This window comes from Cricetulus griseus, chromosome 2 (assembly GCF_003668045.3).
Source record: "Cricetulus griseus strain 17A/GY chromosome 2, alternate assembly CriGri-PICRH-1.0, whole genome shotgun sequence".
Classification (NCBI taxonomy): Eukaryota; Metazoa; Chordata; class Mammalia; order Rodentia; family Cricetidae; genus Cricetulus; species Cricetulus griseus.
The window spans coordinates 409,344,218-409,359,372 of record NC_048595.1 but is presented as its reverse complement, the minus strand read 5'-3'; the positions used below and the strand labels follow the sequence as shown (position 1 = coordinate 409,359,372).

The following is a 15,155-nucleotide window of genomic DNA, read 5'->3' as shown; positions in this document are numbered from 1 at the left end:
AACTTACACACTAATTCAGCAGGATTGTGCAGCAATTTAGAACTGTTCTCTTTTTTAATTTTTTTTCTTTTTCTTCTTCTCATTGCTACCCCAGCCCCAAGTCCAGGCTACCAATTTAGGGTAGTGTGTGGTTTAGCTAGGAGGTGGCTGCAGAAGTTGAAATGAAGGGCCCGAGCCCCTGTTCCTCCCGCCCCTACGTGTTAGGGAAATACTGGAATCCTGAGCCCAGGGCCTCCGCTATGTTAAACAAAGAGACTGTCCACACTGCGGCCAGGTGGCAGAAATTTGGAGCGCTGGAGCAATCTGATTAGGGAAGAGGTTTAGGGAAAAGGGGGTGTGACGCAGTCTCCAGGGTGAAAGTTGGTGGCTTGTGAGTGGCAAGATTTCTGGGCCCCTGGGGTGTGTCTGCGAGGGCTTGCCATCAGTCGCGTGCGCGAGGGTGGGATTGCTGGGGAGGGTCGCCGTCAGCCCCCCACCCCCCATCCTCGGGCTTCTGACAGTGCGGGGTGCAGGTGCGGGAGGGCGCCGGGGCCGCGGGCTGCGAGGAGCCGCTGCGGGCGGCAGGAGGCAGCGTCGGCCCGGGCGGCGCGAGGGAGGCAGCGCGCGGTGATGTCAGTGGCGGCCCAGCTGGCAGCGGCCGGCACTTCCTGTATAAAGGCGGGCGGGCCGGGCTGCGACTCCCGCGAGCCGGGGTTGGGCTCTGGGCTGCTGGCGGCAGCGGCGGCGGCGGCGGCGGAGCAGTGGGAGGGCTGTCACATTCGGGAGCCCGGCTCCTGGCGGGTCCCCGCGCTGTCCCTTCCGTTTCCCCGGCTCCTGGCGTGACATCTGCGGAGCTGAGACCTGTATGTGTGCGCGCGCGCGGGAGCGGAAGAATGGCAGTGCTCAAACTCTGCGACCAGGTAGGGACGCCGGGCGCCGGGCGCGGGGCGCGGAGAAGGGGGCGCGGCGGGCGCGGCGTGGAGCGGAGCGGAGCGCGCCCGGAGCTGTTTACGCGCAGGCTGGAGCGTGCACGGCCGGCCGCGGGGCTCAGCTCCCGCGCAGTCTCCGCCCTGGGCCGTCGCAAGTGCGCGTTCGCGGCTGGAGAGGGTCGGCAGGGTGCGGGAGTGGCCGCCGTGCGCGGGGGACGCGGGCCGCCGCCGCAGCGACCGGGGGAGGGGGAGCCTCGGGCCGTGCTGCGCACTCGGGAGTAGTCAGGCTGGGGTTGTCCCGGGGAAGGCTGCCCTCGGGGTCAGGAGGAGGAGGAGGAAGGTGGACGCCGGGAGAGAGGCTCGCAGCTCTGGACCTCTCCCCCTCGCCAGGCAAGAGACTGGCCCGGATCCCCGCTCCGGTGCGGCCGGTTGTCTTCATCCGTTGGATAGGACATCTCGACTTCCTCTTTAGTTGCCCAGAGGCTGGGTGTAGGGTGCGGGATGGGGGTGCTGAGAGATGCGCGCTGGGCTCCGATCTCCCAGTCGGAGGTGAAGTCAGGTCCCAGGGTGAGCTTGCAGATGCTGGTGCGCATCAGCTTTGTTGCTTTTCTGGCTGAGACGTCACACCAGGCAACCCTGGAGTTCTGCTTGAAGCAATGGGGTTATTTGGTGAATCCTATTGACAGTCCTTGCTACACAAGTGGACATTGACACTCATGGAAGCCCAAGCAAGTTGCGAGATTGAGAGACAAAACAACAAAACAAAAAACCCAAACCTCTTTGCAGCTCTTTAAATGAAAAACAAAAACAAAACACAAAACAAAACAAAAAAACATGTTTTTCCAGGCCCGGGTTTATTCATCCACAGTGAAATATTGTTTTGGGGGCCTGACAAACGGAGAGGCAGTCTTGACTTTGACACACGGTGCTAGACAGGCCATTAAACACCTCAAACTATTACTGCTACGACTACTACCACTTTCTCCTCCTCCTCCTTTTTTGATTTTTTGAGACAGGGTTTCTCTGTGTGGCTTTGTAGACTATGCACCATGCTGGCCTTGAACTCACAGAGATCCGCCTGTCTCTGCCTTCTGAGTGCTGGGATTAAAGGTTTATGCCACCTCTGCCCGGCTTCACCTCAAACTTGTTAAGAGGTGTCCTACTAGTTAGTATCCAGTCAGAATGTCCTGCAACTTAAATACAACCATTGCAGCTGTGATACACAGTGATTTCTTTTGCTCTTTAGATTGAATTTACTCAACTTGTTTTCCTTACATATTTACTGTGTCCTTTCTTTCCCTTCCCCCACTCCATTCTAGTCACTGAGTTAAAAAGTCTGTTAAATTTAGCAGGGAGAGCAGCTGTTAATTGTGATGAACCTGCCCCTCCTCATTGGCTCCTGAACATTTAAAGTGCTTGTAAGTTGATACTAGGATTTTCTCTAGCCTTTGTTCACAATTTTCTCCAACTGTTAGATAGTCACTTCTTTTAAGTCTTACAATTGTATCGAGAGTCCAGGTCCTGTCACCATTGATGGTACACATTCCTACACTTTGTTAATTCCTAACCATTGTGGTTCTAGTAGGCATTGTTATGTTATATAGGAAAGAATTCCATGCAGAATTTTACTTATAAAGATGCAAATCATCTTTCCTGAATTCCTTATCTTCTGAGTAGAAAAGGCTGACCTGGAGAAGCAAGCAAGTCTTTCTCAAGACCCTCAGCTGTTGGCTGGAGGTCTCACCTCCCAGGCTCCTCTAGCAGCAGAAAGCTGAGGCCCAGAGACACCTCCTTCATTTCCGCAGAGTGTTGAAATGGGGTAGGAGAAGGCACTTTCTCCTAATGTGCTTCAGCCCTGGTGAAGAGTGGCCTGCTGTGCCCATCATCATCGGCTTATCATAGTAGGGCTCTCAAAGATGTTTGTCTGTGAAAATGCTTCTAAATGTATCCCCTCTCTTCCTCCAGGAAACTGTCACCAGGGAGAAAGAGCTGTAACTTTCATTGGACTCCATCTCCTGATGTATAGAAAGAACCAAGGAGTTCTGTGACTCAAGAACACCTAAACCCACCAGTCTGTTTTAGGACAAAGCCAGAGGAAGACTGGGTGGGGTGGTGGGAGGGTGGGGCGGGGTGTAGTGGTGAGCAAAGATGGTTTCTGTGTTTCTTTAGGTTCAGGAAGTGTGTTTCTCTTGCCTTATATAGTCTTTTTTGTTTGAAGCACACTTGTTAGAAGTTGGTTTTTAACCTCATCTAACTTGTGCTGACAACTCTCTGATTAAGCTCTTCCTCGAAGAGCTCTGGCCCATCGCTGGGGATGAAGAGCCACCTGCATGGAATCCCTGCCTCAGTCTGTAGTGGAGCAGCTTGCTCTCTACCGAGGGATGGCATAACGATCTCAGCCTCCCTCTTTCTGGGCCCTTTAAAGCCTATGTGTAAGGCGAATCTCGACTTCTGGCTACAGCTCTTTGCTTTTTGGTTTGAGGACACATTCTTGCCACTGATAATTTGAATCATAAATTGTCTTGGTTTGCCTTTGGATGTAGTTGAAGTGAGAGTTGACATTTTCTGCCCTACAAACACTGAAGGCTGGAGCTGACTGGGTGGTCATGGTCACTACTTCAGCAGCCACTCCCACAGAGAGTCAAGCAAGAGAAGGGATATGCCTTTTTCTAACTGTTTTGGGAAAACTGAAAAGTGAGGGGGAAGGGAGAGGCTGCTGTGGTTTTTAGTCTTCTACTGTGAAAAGGAACTGGGAGCTACTGCTACAAACAAGCTTGACACTTAGCACTTCTGCATTTGAAAGTCTGTCCTTTCGTCATTCTTTTTTAAATTTCTGATGGTATTTTGGGACCATTTTAGTTTGCCCAGGACTGAGGGGTTTTCCCAGCATGTGGTGGTAAAGCTGGGACAACTCCTAGCAATTGGAGGAGTTGGTTGGTTAGCCTCTGCAACATTGTTGTTTAACTATGTAATTAATATAGTACTATAACCATTTCCTCATAGGTGGACATTAAGACATTTGTTTACATCTTGGGAGAACTGAGATAATCATAAGGTTGAAGAAGGTTTCATCACATACAAATGCAATGTGTTTAGCTTAAAATAATTGGCCATGTAGCCTTTTGCAATTGGATTTAATGCTTGAACTTTTAGGGTCAATTATTTACATATAGAGGTAAAGGACTGTAGAGACCCCCCCCCCCAGACAGAGTTCCTCTGTGGCTTTGGAGGCTGTCCTGGAACTAGCTCTTGTAAACCAGGCTGTCCTCAAACTCAGAGATCCGCCTGCCTCTGCCTCCCGAGTGTTGGGATTAAAGGTGTGCACCACCAACCTCCGGCTAAGGACTGTAGAGATTTTAGGGTAGGGCAACATCAACCTGGATCTTCCCTTCAGATTTTCCTTTTCAAAGCTCCAAAGCCAGGCTGGTGGATGGCATCATTGTCCATGAAAGGTCTGCTTTTCTGACTCGAGTTTGCTAACCACAGCAGAACTGCTCCGGTTCGTGGAGAGTCCCGTAGACAAACCGCTTCAGGAGTTGGCCCTTTTGGACCTTCCCGCCTGGAGACCTTCTGGTTTAGTGTCTCCTGGCCAAGTCCTAGCTCACACTGCAGTCACCCCACCTTCTTGCCAAAGACGCTGTCTGGCAGCTGTGGCCAGAGACTAGAAATTCTGAAGCTTTGGAAGCAGGATTTCTGGCCACAGTGTGGGGCCTTTGGATACGTTTTTATCAGACTGTTCTGTATTTTTCAGCCACCCGCTGTGTTCTGGTCTGCAAGCCAACACGTGTATGCTACTGGACTGAAGGAAAAAAAGGGCAAATTTAACTTTTGGACTCTGTTGTGGTTGTTTGTGACCCAGTGATATGGTTTTGGGAGTGTACCTGACAGCTGGCATTTCACAGCCTGTGCCTAATAGTGGCTTACGTTGATTGTGCTTTTCTTGTACGCTGGCCCTTTGCAGTGAATCATCTCTTAATCCCCATAGTCACACTAGGTAGATGGTGGTGTCACTCCTACTTTATAGATGAGGAAACAGGACCAGGGAGGTTGATTGACTTGTTCACATCACACACCCAGAGAGTAGTTGAGCACAGTGTCCTCCCCTGGCAGTCTGATTGCACAGGTGTGGCTCTGACCACAAGGCTATACTTTCATAGTTGCAAAGGTAGCAGCAGGCACAGAGCTCATGTCTCTGCTCTCAGTTATGGGGAAGCTCCTCGGAGGCAACATTGTCTACACTCCTGCGTGTGGGGTCAGAATCACCTCTGTCAGAATGAGGGCCTGCTCTGAGCCTCTGCACCTGCTTGCCTCTCCCTGGCCTGTCCCATTAACCTTGCCACCTCTGCCCCTAGCAAGTGATGTGTGGGTAACATGCTGATCCTTTTCTTGCTTATTTATTTTTGTATAACATGGAAACCTATAATCATCTTCAACGTTGGGCCACCTTAGGAAATCAGAAAGCTGGGCCAGCAAATGAAGAGCTTAAAGCCTCTGTAGTCAGAGGAAATAACTGCTCTTGACATCTTGATATGCTTCCTTTAAGATTCTGTTTAGCCAGGTACAGACTTTATACTTCCTGTGTGATGATAATATCAGTATCTTCCGTTATGGACATAGTTGATATCTGTTTTCTAGACCAAGGACTTTTTTAAATAAAGCTATACTTCTCTTAAATACCTTACTGTCTGCTTCAGGATAAATGAAAGTCCAGCACAGAATAGACAGAGCCTCTTTTCTTAAAAGAACACTTTAGGTTTCACTTCTGTTATTCTAAGTAAAGCATAAATATAAACTCAAAAAGGCATAGTTCTTATACAAGGCACAAAAATGAAACATTTTGAAAAAGGTTTATATTTCAGCAACATAAATATATATTATATTTATAATATAATGTCCAATTATTTTAAAAAGTTACAATTAGCATAAATTCTTTAATTTTTTTCATTCATTTATTTAGCTCATAAATAAAGTCATGCACAATTATGATACAGAATACAGTATGTTCACAATGGCATAGCCAAATTAAACCAATTAACATGTTATATCACACATATTTATCATTTAAATTCTTTAATTTTTTAACATTTAAAATTTTTTATTTCTTTTTGGTGTGTGTGCGCGCATGCCTCTGTGTGTGTGTGTGTGTGTGTGTGTGTGTGTGTATTGTGTTCCTGCGTATGTGGAGGTCAGAGCATGACCTATGAGTGTCTATTCTTTTTTTCCACCATGTGGGTTTTGAGCATTAAGCTTAAGTCATCAGGCTTGGTGCTGAGTGCTTCTTACCTACTGAGCCATCCAGCCAGCCCTGCATAAATTCGTATAAGCCAGACATCTGATAACACTGTGCTTTTCAAAGTTAAGATATGACAGAGTGAGATGGCTAGTGAGATGACCTAGTGCATGAAGCCTTTTGTTACATAAGGCTGACCATTTGAGTTAGATCCCAGGAACCCATGCAGAGGCAGAAGGAGAAAACCAACCCCACACAAGTGTCCTCTGATTGTCACATGTTCATTGTGGTGCATATGAACACGGGTCCTCTCCCAATAAAACAATAAAAACTCAATATAACAATTCTGTCTACACCCTGAAAGAAAATTTCATTTTGAAACTAATATTTTAAAAAATGGGCTGGAAGGATGGCTTACTGGGTAAGCCACGGAGCCTGAAGACCTGAGATCAGTTCCTGGGACTCATGTGGTGTGGAAGGACAGAACTGACTCCTGCAAATTGCCCTCTGACCTCCACGCATACACATGGCACATGTGTACCTCCCCTCACCCAAGAAATGAGTAAAATGTAAGTTAGAAAGCATCTTATAATAGTGGTACTGTAGCATTTTAAAGAATTATTTGGTCTGTTTGTGGGGCTCCTAGCAGTGGGACCAGGACCTATTCCTGATGCATGAGCTGGCTTTTTGGAACCTATTCCCTATGGTGGGATGCCTCATCCAGCCTTGATGCAGCAGGGAGGAACTTTATTCTGCCTCAGTTTGATAGGCCATGTTTTGTTGACTCCATGGGAGACTTTATCCTTTCCGAGTGGAGTCAAAGGAGGAGTGGATGGGAAGTAGAAGGGAGGTGGGGGAGTGAACGGGAGAAGAGGAGGGAGGGGAAACTGGTTGGTATGTAAAATAAATTAAAAAAATTAATAAAAAGAATTGTTGGCCAGGAGTTGGTGGAGCACGGCTTTAATCCCAGCATTCGGGAGGCAGAGGCAGGCAGATCTCTGTGAGTTCAAGGCCAGCCTAGAGCAAGTTCTAACACAGCCTACAAAGCCACAGAGAAACCCTGACTCAAAAAACTCCAAACCAAAAAAAAAAAAAATTAATTGTTGGTATTTAACATTATTTGGAAGTCACTTTGTACATGAAAACTCCTGGGGACTGGCTTACTGTTTTGCCTTTTCCTTCCTGATCACCATGCACTTAAGCATTTAAAAATGCTCATAGATGATTGGTAGTATATAGACCTCGGTGACCATGTCATTTTCCTCTGACCCATGGCCTTTGAGAGTGATAAGGGTGCTATTAAATATTGACTGGAAAGGGACCTTCCAGGTAAGTCTGTATATACAATCACACGTAGACTCGTATCATGCCTGGGTTTGCTCACCTGAGGTTTGACAGTGACACTGATCTGGTTTGGCTCCTATGAGTTAGGTTTACACTGGAGCCTGCTGGCCATGTGTAAGCCCAGAATTAGAACACAGCTTGTACCTCACACAGTGGCTCTGGCGGGGGATGGTGGGTTGCAAGAGGCTTCTAGTAGAAGCATTCTGACTCTTACTGTCAAAGATGGGGAGGTATGATGACTGAATCTGTGTTTCTGTGGGCAGAACTCAAGGGGAATAGCATCCATTGTGTGTTAGACAACACTTGGAGGTCAGACTTATCTGCGGGCTCTAGGTTCCTCTTTGTCAAGTGAAGACATAGGACTGGATGTCGTGGTGGTGCCTGAGCTCTGCCCTGTTCCTCCTGTGCTCAGCCCTTATAATGGAGCTTGCTTTGTAGTGTCTCCTGTGCCTGTGGCTATGATGTGTGTATTTGCACATGAACTGTAATATCCAGGCAACAAGGTTAAATGGTTTCAGGTTCCTGAAGAGGTTTTTATTCAATGTCAGTGGTTTAGAAACCAATTCTTGTTCTTTAGTTTATAGGGACTCTGAGTGTCTGTTTTATAGGTTGTTTCTTTTATTACTGTAATATCTTGTTTACCTCTGGTGTTTCAAAGGCTGAGAGCAGACAGTTTTTCTGGCCAGTGTTCATGTATGTGGAGAGTTGGTAACTTGAAAGATTGAAATCAATGATTCACAAATCTACCTTCAAATTTCGATAGTCATAATTTTAAAGGATGTTTTCTGCTGCACATGGTACACTTGTCTGTAATCCCGGCATTCAAGAGGTAGAGGCAGGAGGATCAGGAGTTCAAGTCCATCACTGGGTATCCTTGGCTGCATAGTGAGTTCAAGGTCAACCTGGATTATATAAAGCCCCGTCTTAAAAAACAATAAAAAACCCCAACTCAACAAAACAAACAAACAAAAACCCCTTTCACTTGCCCCCCCCTCTTTGAAAACTGGAAAGTTGGCAGATCTTTCTCTGTTACCCAGTTAGTTTTGACCATCCTTGCTTAACTTCTCAGGTATCTTTAATACTGGAAGACCATTTTGTCCTAAGGAAGCTTCCAGAGCTTTTAATAAAAATAATTAGATTTGTAGAGATGCTGGTGTTACCCTGAAAATTTAGTAGCAGTTCTAACTAGTCTCTGAAAGTTTCAATATTAAATTACTTTAGTTTTCCTTTGATTTTTTTTTAATAGCATCAGAGTGGGAATAAAGATTCTGAGATTCCACTTATGGAACTCCTAGTAGTTACATGCAGTAGTCCCTGGCATTGGCTTTTCTTGCTTATACAAAGAGGCTAATGGGTAGAGATTCTTCTAGATTCTTTCAGGCTCTCCTATAGTAAGAAAGCCCCCCCCCCCACTTTGTGGTGATGGAAGCTTTAGCCTTTCCCAGGCCTGCTGAACCTAGGACCATGGATCCTTTCCCCAAGGACTTCTGGGATCTCCAGGAGCCAGGTGTGGAGACGCAGAACCCCTGAGGCTGCTCTTAGTGTGGTCCTTTGAGAGTTCGCTTGACTTAGTTTCATATAGGGGAAGCATTCCTCCCAGACCTTGGGTCTCTCATGAGCTGTGGTGAACTGAGCCAGCGGAGCAGTTCTCACAGGTGCTGTTTTGATAACTCTCCTAGTTCTTCCAGGTAGAATCCCTTTCCTTAGACTCCACAATAGCATCTGCATCTGGCAAATCTATTTCTCAACTGTGGGCCACGGATTGGGTACAGCTAGCAAGGTGATGACTCAATCACCAGGCCCTTCTGAAGAGATGGGTCCTTGTGGGGGAGGAGGCTAGCTTTGGGATCTGATACAGGGAGGACGAAGGTTGGAAAGTGACAAATGATATGTTGTAAAGATAGGATGCCTGACAGACATTCAGGTCACTTGGGGTTAATCACCCAGTAAATGGTACAGTGGTCAAAGCTACTGATACCTACAGCTCAGGATGGGCAAGATGGCTTACAGAGCTTGAACCTGGGAAGGAAAATATGTTTGTCCATATTCCTTTAAATTCACATTCCCTTAAAGAACTCATTCCTTTAAGCTTTTCTGGTTTTGGGTATTTTAGCATATATTGGATAATACTGCCATTTAACCATTGCTTCTGCTTTTCACTTGCTAGCTGGCCACATCACCACCAGCACCATTGTAGCCACCTTCAGCTGATCTCACCCCATCTACCTTGGTCCCTGCACTCTGCTCAAGACAGAACAATCAGGGTGGTAGAACTCAGGTCATGCAGTCTTCTCCGTCCCAAAGCCCCTGATCTCACAAAGTGAAAGCTTGGATTATTAGATTCCTTCTGAATCTGTGTGTCTCCGCCTTTCCACTTCCTTCAAAGTTTAACAATAACTAAGAGCAGGTGTGATGAATTAGTTAGAAACTAGACAGAGGGGTTGGAAATGAGATGGAACACTTTATGTGATTTAACCCTGACAACATGTCCACGTGAGAGCTGTCATTTCATTTTGCCAGTGAAGAAAACGAGAACCCAGAGATTAAGGAATTTACTTAGGACCCATAAGTCTGGGAGTCACAGTGGGGTGGGTCTGACCCCAGACTATCCTTTCTTAGTCCTTATGGTCTCTGAAAGAGGGACACTGTCACGAGAGACCCTTTTCTTCATTGGTGCTCAGAGTCTATTGTAGGATTAATGTGGATGCCTTGTGTGTGGAAGACCCTCATCAAATGTTGACAGTATGTATGTGACATATCAAACAGCTGTAAAGCCAGATACAGGTTTAGGCTATATATAGGTTACTAACTGGGGACTGTAGGGGTTCAGACATAGTCATTGGGAAAGGCTTTAGGGAGCCAGAGAGGGCTCAGCTGAATTTATAGAGTGGTAACGCTATGGGCAGCAGTTGGAGGAGAACGACATGGTGTAGGTGAGGGGCTGGAGGGGGGTGAGTTTATTGAAGCATAGAGTTCCTGTTCCTTAGGAAGAAAAGAGGTAAGGAAATAAACCCCCAGTGTCTAAACTGAATAGGAGGGGGACTGGTGTATTAACAAAGGTGTCTCACCGGTTCTTCCGATCAACACTACGTGTCCTCGCCTGGACACTTGGAGAAGTAGGTCTGAATCTCTGCCATGCTCATTGCATTGGCTGATTTCACAGGCATGGTATTTTATAAGTTAACTCACACCAGCCTCATCCCAGGAAGAAAACTGATTTGTAATTTGGAGTGAGACCTCCCTGGGTCTTCTGTATCCATGACACCCCCTGCTTTGGTGGAATGGTACACTTGCCCTGGCAGTGTTTAGGGGACAAATGTTTGTCTGGGAGTAGCAAGGACTTCATGGAAAGAAAGAAGCTGCACGGGTTTGGTGGCACAGGACCCGGGTGAAATAATGTTGTAGGTCCGAGAAGCTCTGTTTTAAAGTAAAAAGTTAAAGTATACAGGCTGTAAGAAAACTATAGGAAGAAAATGATTGTTTCTCAAAGAATGCCAGTCTTGAGGGGGAAAGTGAAGAGTGAGTGTGAGCATGTGAGTTGGAGCTCTTGCCCAAGCAGTCAGCACTGGTGATGTGGATTCCAATGGAAAGAAACAAAAATATATCTCCTTAAGATGGTGAAAACTGAATAGTGACTGGGTATTTGGTGGTTAGTAGGAGTGTGATATTTCTTTTCTTTTGTTTTTTTTTGAGACAGGGTTTCTCTGTGGCTTTGGATGTTGTCCTGGAACTAGCTCTTGTAGACCAGGCTGGTCTCAAACTCTCAGAGATCCGCCTGCCTCTGCCTCCCGAGTGCTGGGATTAAAGACCACCACCACCACCTGGCAGAGTGTGATATTTCTTTCTTTTGTTTTTTTTAAGATTTTATTTATTTATTATTTATACAACATTCTGCTTCCGTGTATATCTGCACACCAGAAGAAGGCACCAGACATCATAAAGGAGGGTTGTGAGCCACCATGTGGTTGCTGGGAATTGAACTCAGGACCTCTGGAAGAGCAGTCAGTGCTCTTAACCTCTGAGCCATCTATCCAGCCCCCCCCCCAGGAGAGTAATATTTCTAAGAAGACAGTCCTCTGGAAAATTAAGAGACAAAGCCACAAAACTTTACCATTTGCCAAGAAGTACCTAACAGTAGCCATGGCACCTCTGGAAGCACCCCCCTTCTTCTTATTCTCTCTGTATGCTGTATGAGAGGTGTTCCCTCTCACCTGACTGTTTGACTTCAAGGTTCTCATTGTCTTTGATTAACTGACAGCAAATCACAGTCTGAGCAGGGTGTGGTGGTGCTCGCCTTGAACCCCAGCACTTAGGGAGTAGAATCAGGTGGGCATCTGAGTTTGAGGCCGTCCTGCTCTACATAGTGAGCACCAGGTCAGCCCGGGCTGAATAGCAAGATTCTGCCTCAAAAAACAAAACAACAGAAAAAGTACAAGCTGTTGCAAAGTTTGCTGTCCAATAAAGTGCAGGTCTAAGATGGTTGTGAGGAATGTAGCTACTGACTTAGCTTTGATCCTTTCATAACTTGTGTGGCATTTCAGCATCTGATTTAGACTCCTTCCTCCCTCCTTCTCTTCCCACCTCTCCCTCTCCCTCCCTTCTGCCCTTCCTACCTCTCTCCTCTCCTCTCCTCTCCTCTCCTCTCCTCTCCTCTCCTCTCCTTTTTTTTTTTTTTTTTTTTTTTTTTTTTTTTTTTTTTTGGACAATGTCTCTCTCTGTGTAATACTGACTGTCCTGGGGCTTTGTGCATAGACCAGGTTGGTTTCAAACTCCCAGAGATCCTCCTGCCTCTGTTTACTGAGCGCTGGGATAAAAGACATGTGCCACCATGCCCGATTCTCTTTCTCTCGTTTTTTTTTTTGACAAGGCCTCATGTAGCCCAGGCTAGCCTTGAACTTGCTGTATAGCTGAGGATGACCTTGGTCTTCTAAGTGCCTTTACCTCTGGAGTTCTGGGTTTACAGGCCCACACCTGGTTTCTGTGGTGTTCAGGATCAAACTCAAGGCTTTGTGCCTGCTAGACAAGCAGTCTACCAAGTGGGCTACCAAGAATCCCACCTTAGCTGTTTTTAAGATGACTTGGATTCAATTTATCCCAGTTTGATGTTTCAGTTGAGATATTTGGAAGGGAATTTAGGTATTAGAATTGCCCCAAATGACCAAATTTAAAGTGGCCTTTAAAGTGGGCATTTTTTAAAACTTTGGGGCATTACAGGGCAGTGAGAAGCTACAAGGTCAGTGTGACTAAATGACATGTCTGTCTTCATGGTGAGTGGAACTGGTTGTCATGTTCAGTGTTTTTAGGAATATCAAAATCATTTTTATTTCTACACATGTAAAGTTTTTTTTTTTTTAATAGAGTACTGATTTAAGGACACTGAAGACCATAGGCTAAGAAGTGGCCACCTGTAATTTGAGTAAATAGTACCATGACCAGCAGTGTGGAGATGAAAGGTTTTGGAGCCTATAGGCATTTGTTTCTTGGTGCCACCGAGAAGGGCACAGGGCTTAGTTCTAATGTTAGGGACAGTTTTCTTCTGAGCCCTGCTTTTTAGCAAAAAGTCTTAGATAAAGTTCCCTGGTATTGAACTTCTATATACATACTTTAAATATGGTGTCTCATTCGAGCAGTGTTGGTGAGGTTGATGTTTGGAAATCTGGGTGGTACATACATCTTTGCTCTTAACTGCTGTCTTAGTCTTTCTGGGCCACAACTGTCCTTGACTGTAAAATGGATACAGTAATATTTGCTTACTGGGGAGCCTGAGACAGTTCAGTGGGGAATGTTTAAGTACAGTAAATGGACATTTGTTGGTGCTTTGTAAGTAGTCCCTGAATCTTGGCGGCTCATTTGTCAAATTAAGGAGCTAAGTATTTTAAGATCAACTTCAGCTTTCTCAGAGTAGGTTTTAGTGATATTTTTGTTTGTTTTAATTTATAACCTTTAATCTTGTCTTATATCTAATGTAAACAATTGTGGTATACAGATCCTTGATTTTTGTATGAAATCTCTTTATTGGGTACCCTGCATGTTGGGTCCTACAATTAAAAAAAAAAAAAAGATGCTTTCTTTTGTTGCAGTTTTATCTTGTCAATTGACTTAGTCACTTAACCCACAAAGTTTACATTTAGACAGATTCACTAGGACAAGTGTGTGTGGAAAAGATTGGAGTCTGCAGACACTCTTGAGTTAGGCTGTCAAAAGGCTTTTGAAAACAACAAGAGTGCAACTTCCTCTTCACATAGAGTCAAACTGCCTTTTTTGAGGAAGTGTGTGAAAGCAAAACAGTTTGATAGAACCATTGTCATAAAAAGTCATCATACAAAGTGTTATGATAGAAGGTTTAAAAACTTGGGTGTAGAATTTCAGGCTTTGGATGAATGTTTACTGGGTAAAAGGAAACTGTAATTGTAGACTGGGGCTATAGCTCAGTGCTAGAATGAAGGGCTAGCATTCATGAGGACTTAGGTTCAGTCCACAGTCCTATTAGCAGAGACAAGGGAAACCACTATAAAACAAGGAAAAAAAAATCTCAACCCATAAAGGACTCTGAAGAAAATTGTTTAAAAATATCAGATGTCTGGGAAGGATACATTGTAAGCTGTCATTTTAATTTTGACTCTTCTTTTTCTTTTAGAGTGACAGGATATTGCTTAAAGAGGATGGAGGCCAGACATCATTGGATACACATGTGTGTTTAAATCTAAAACATGTTTGTTCCACCAGTAGAAACTTAGGGCAAAATGTAGCAAGGTAATAGAAAAATTAAAGACCGAAACAACAGCAAAAACAGAGCCAAGAAAGAAAGATATGGGGGAGGGGAAGAAAGCTAGGAAAGGTTTTTTTTTTTTGTTTTTTGTTAATTGTTTATTTTTTAAATGGAGGAAGGGGTAAGTGTGTCTGTGTATACCTGTAATCACTGTACTTGGGGTTATAAACAAGAGGATCAGGAGCCCATGACCTGTCTCAGCTACATGAGTGAGTTGAAGGCTGGCTGGGGCTATATGAGGTCTCAAAAATTAAAAAAAAAAAAAAAAGATGAGGAGGAAAAGAAGGCAGAAGAAAAAGAAATAGAGGAAGGATCAGCTGTGTGGATTCCTGAAGGGCGGGTTCGAGGGGCATTAGTGATGTTTAGCTTCCTGCTAAACAGAGCATTTAGCTTCTCCCTAAAGCAATTAACACTAGTCAGAGTGCCTCAGACACAGGGACACTTCTTAGGGTTCTAGGTTCACAGTGAAGGTTGTTAGTTAAGTCAAAAGGAAAATGTAACCAGAGGCTGCAGCTTAGCGGGCAGATGGGTTCTGTGGCCCAGCAGGTCTGGAGAACGGGTGTGGTGACTGACAGATGAGAAATGATTTTGCATAGCGGAAGGAAGTCTTGGGGCTCCTGCACCTAGGAATGGGCCCCTGAGGCAATTCTGCATTTAAACATCCCCATCTGTCCTGGTAAGCTTAGTGTAAAGTCGTTTTTTTTTTTTTAAAAATCACAGCTTTACCCTTCCAGTCCAGCTGTTCTAGACCAAGAAGGATTTTCTTGACTCTGTTCTTACCATGAATTGGCTGTGAGACCCAACCAGTCATTTTATTTCCTCGGGGCTCAGTTTCCCCTTGGATGGCATCAACAGGAAAGTGCCCATCCCCACTTCAATAGCCAACATCGTGATCTAAGGTCAC

At 45.4% G+C, this 15,155-nt stretch overlaps 1 protein-coding gene across 5 annotated transcripts in view; it reads left to right on the top strand.

Annotated features, from left to right (window-relative positions):
• Positions 1–670: 670 nt before the first annotated feature.
• Positions 671–15,155, top strand: part of LOC100774011 (serine/threonine-protein phosphatase 6 regulatory ankyrin repeat subunit B) — a 272,850-nt gene continuing 258,365 nt past the window's right edge. For all 5 annotated transcript variants that reach the window (XM_027396893.2, XM_027396896.2, XM_035440951.1 and 2 more), the window contains exon 1: positions 671–899. In XM_027396893.2, the coding sequence (XP_027252694.1) occupies positions 873–899 (27 nt within the window). In that variant the 5' untranslated portion in view covers positions 671–872. The remainder of the gene's footprint in view (positions 900–15,155) is intronic.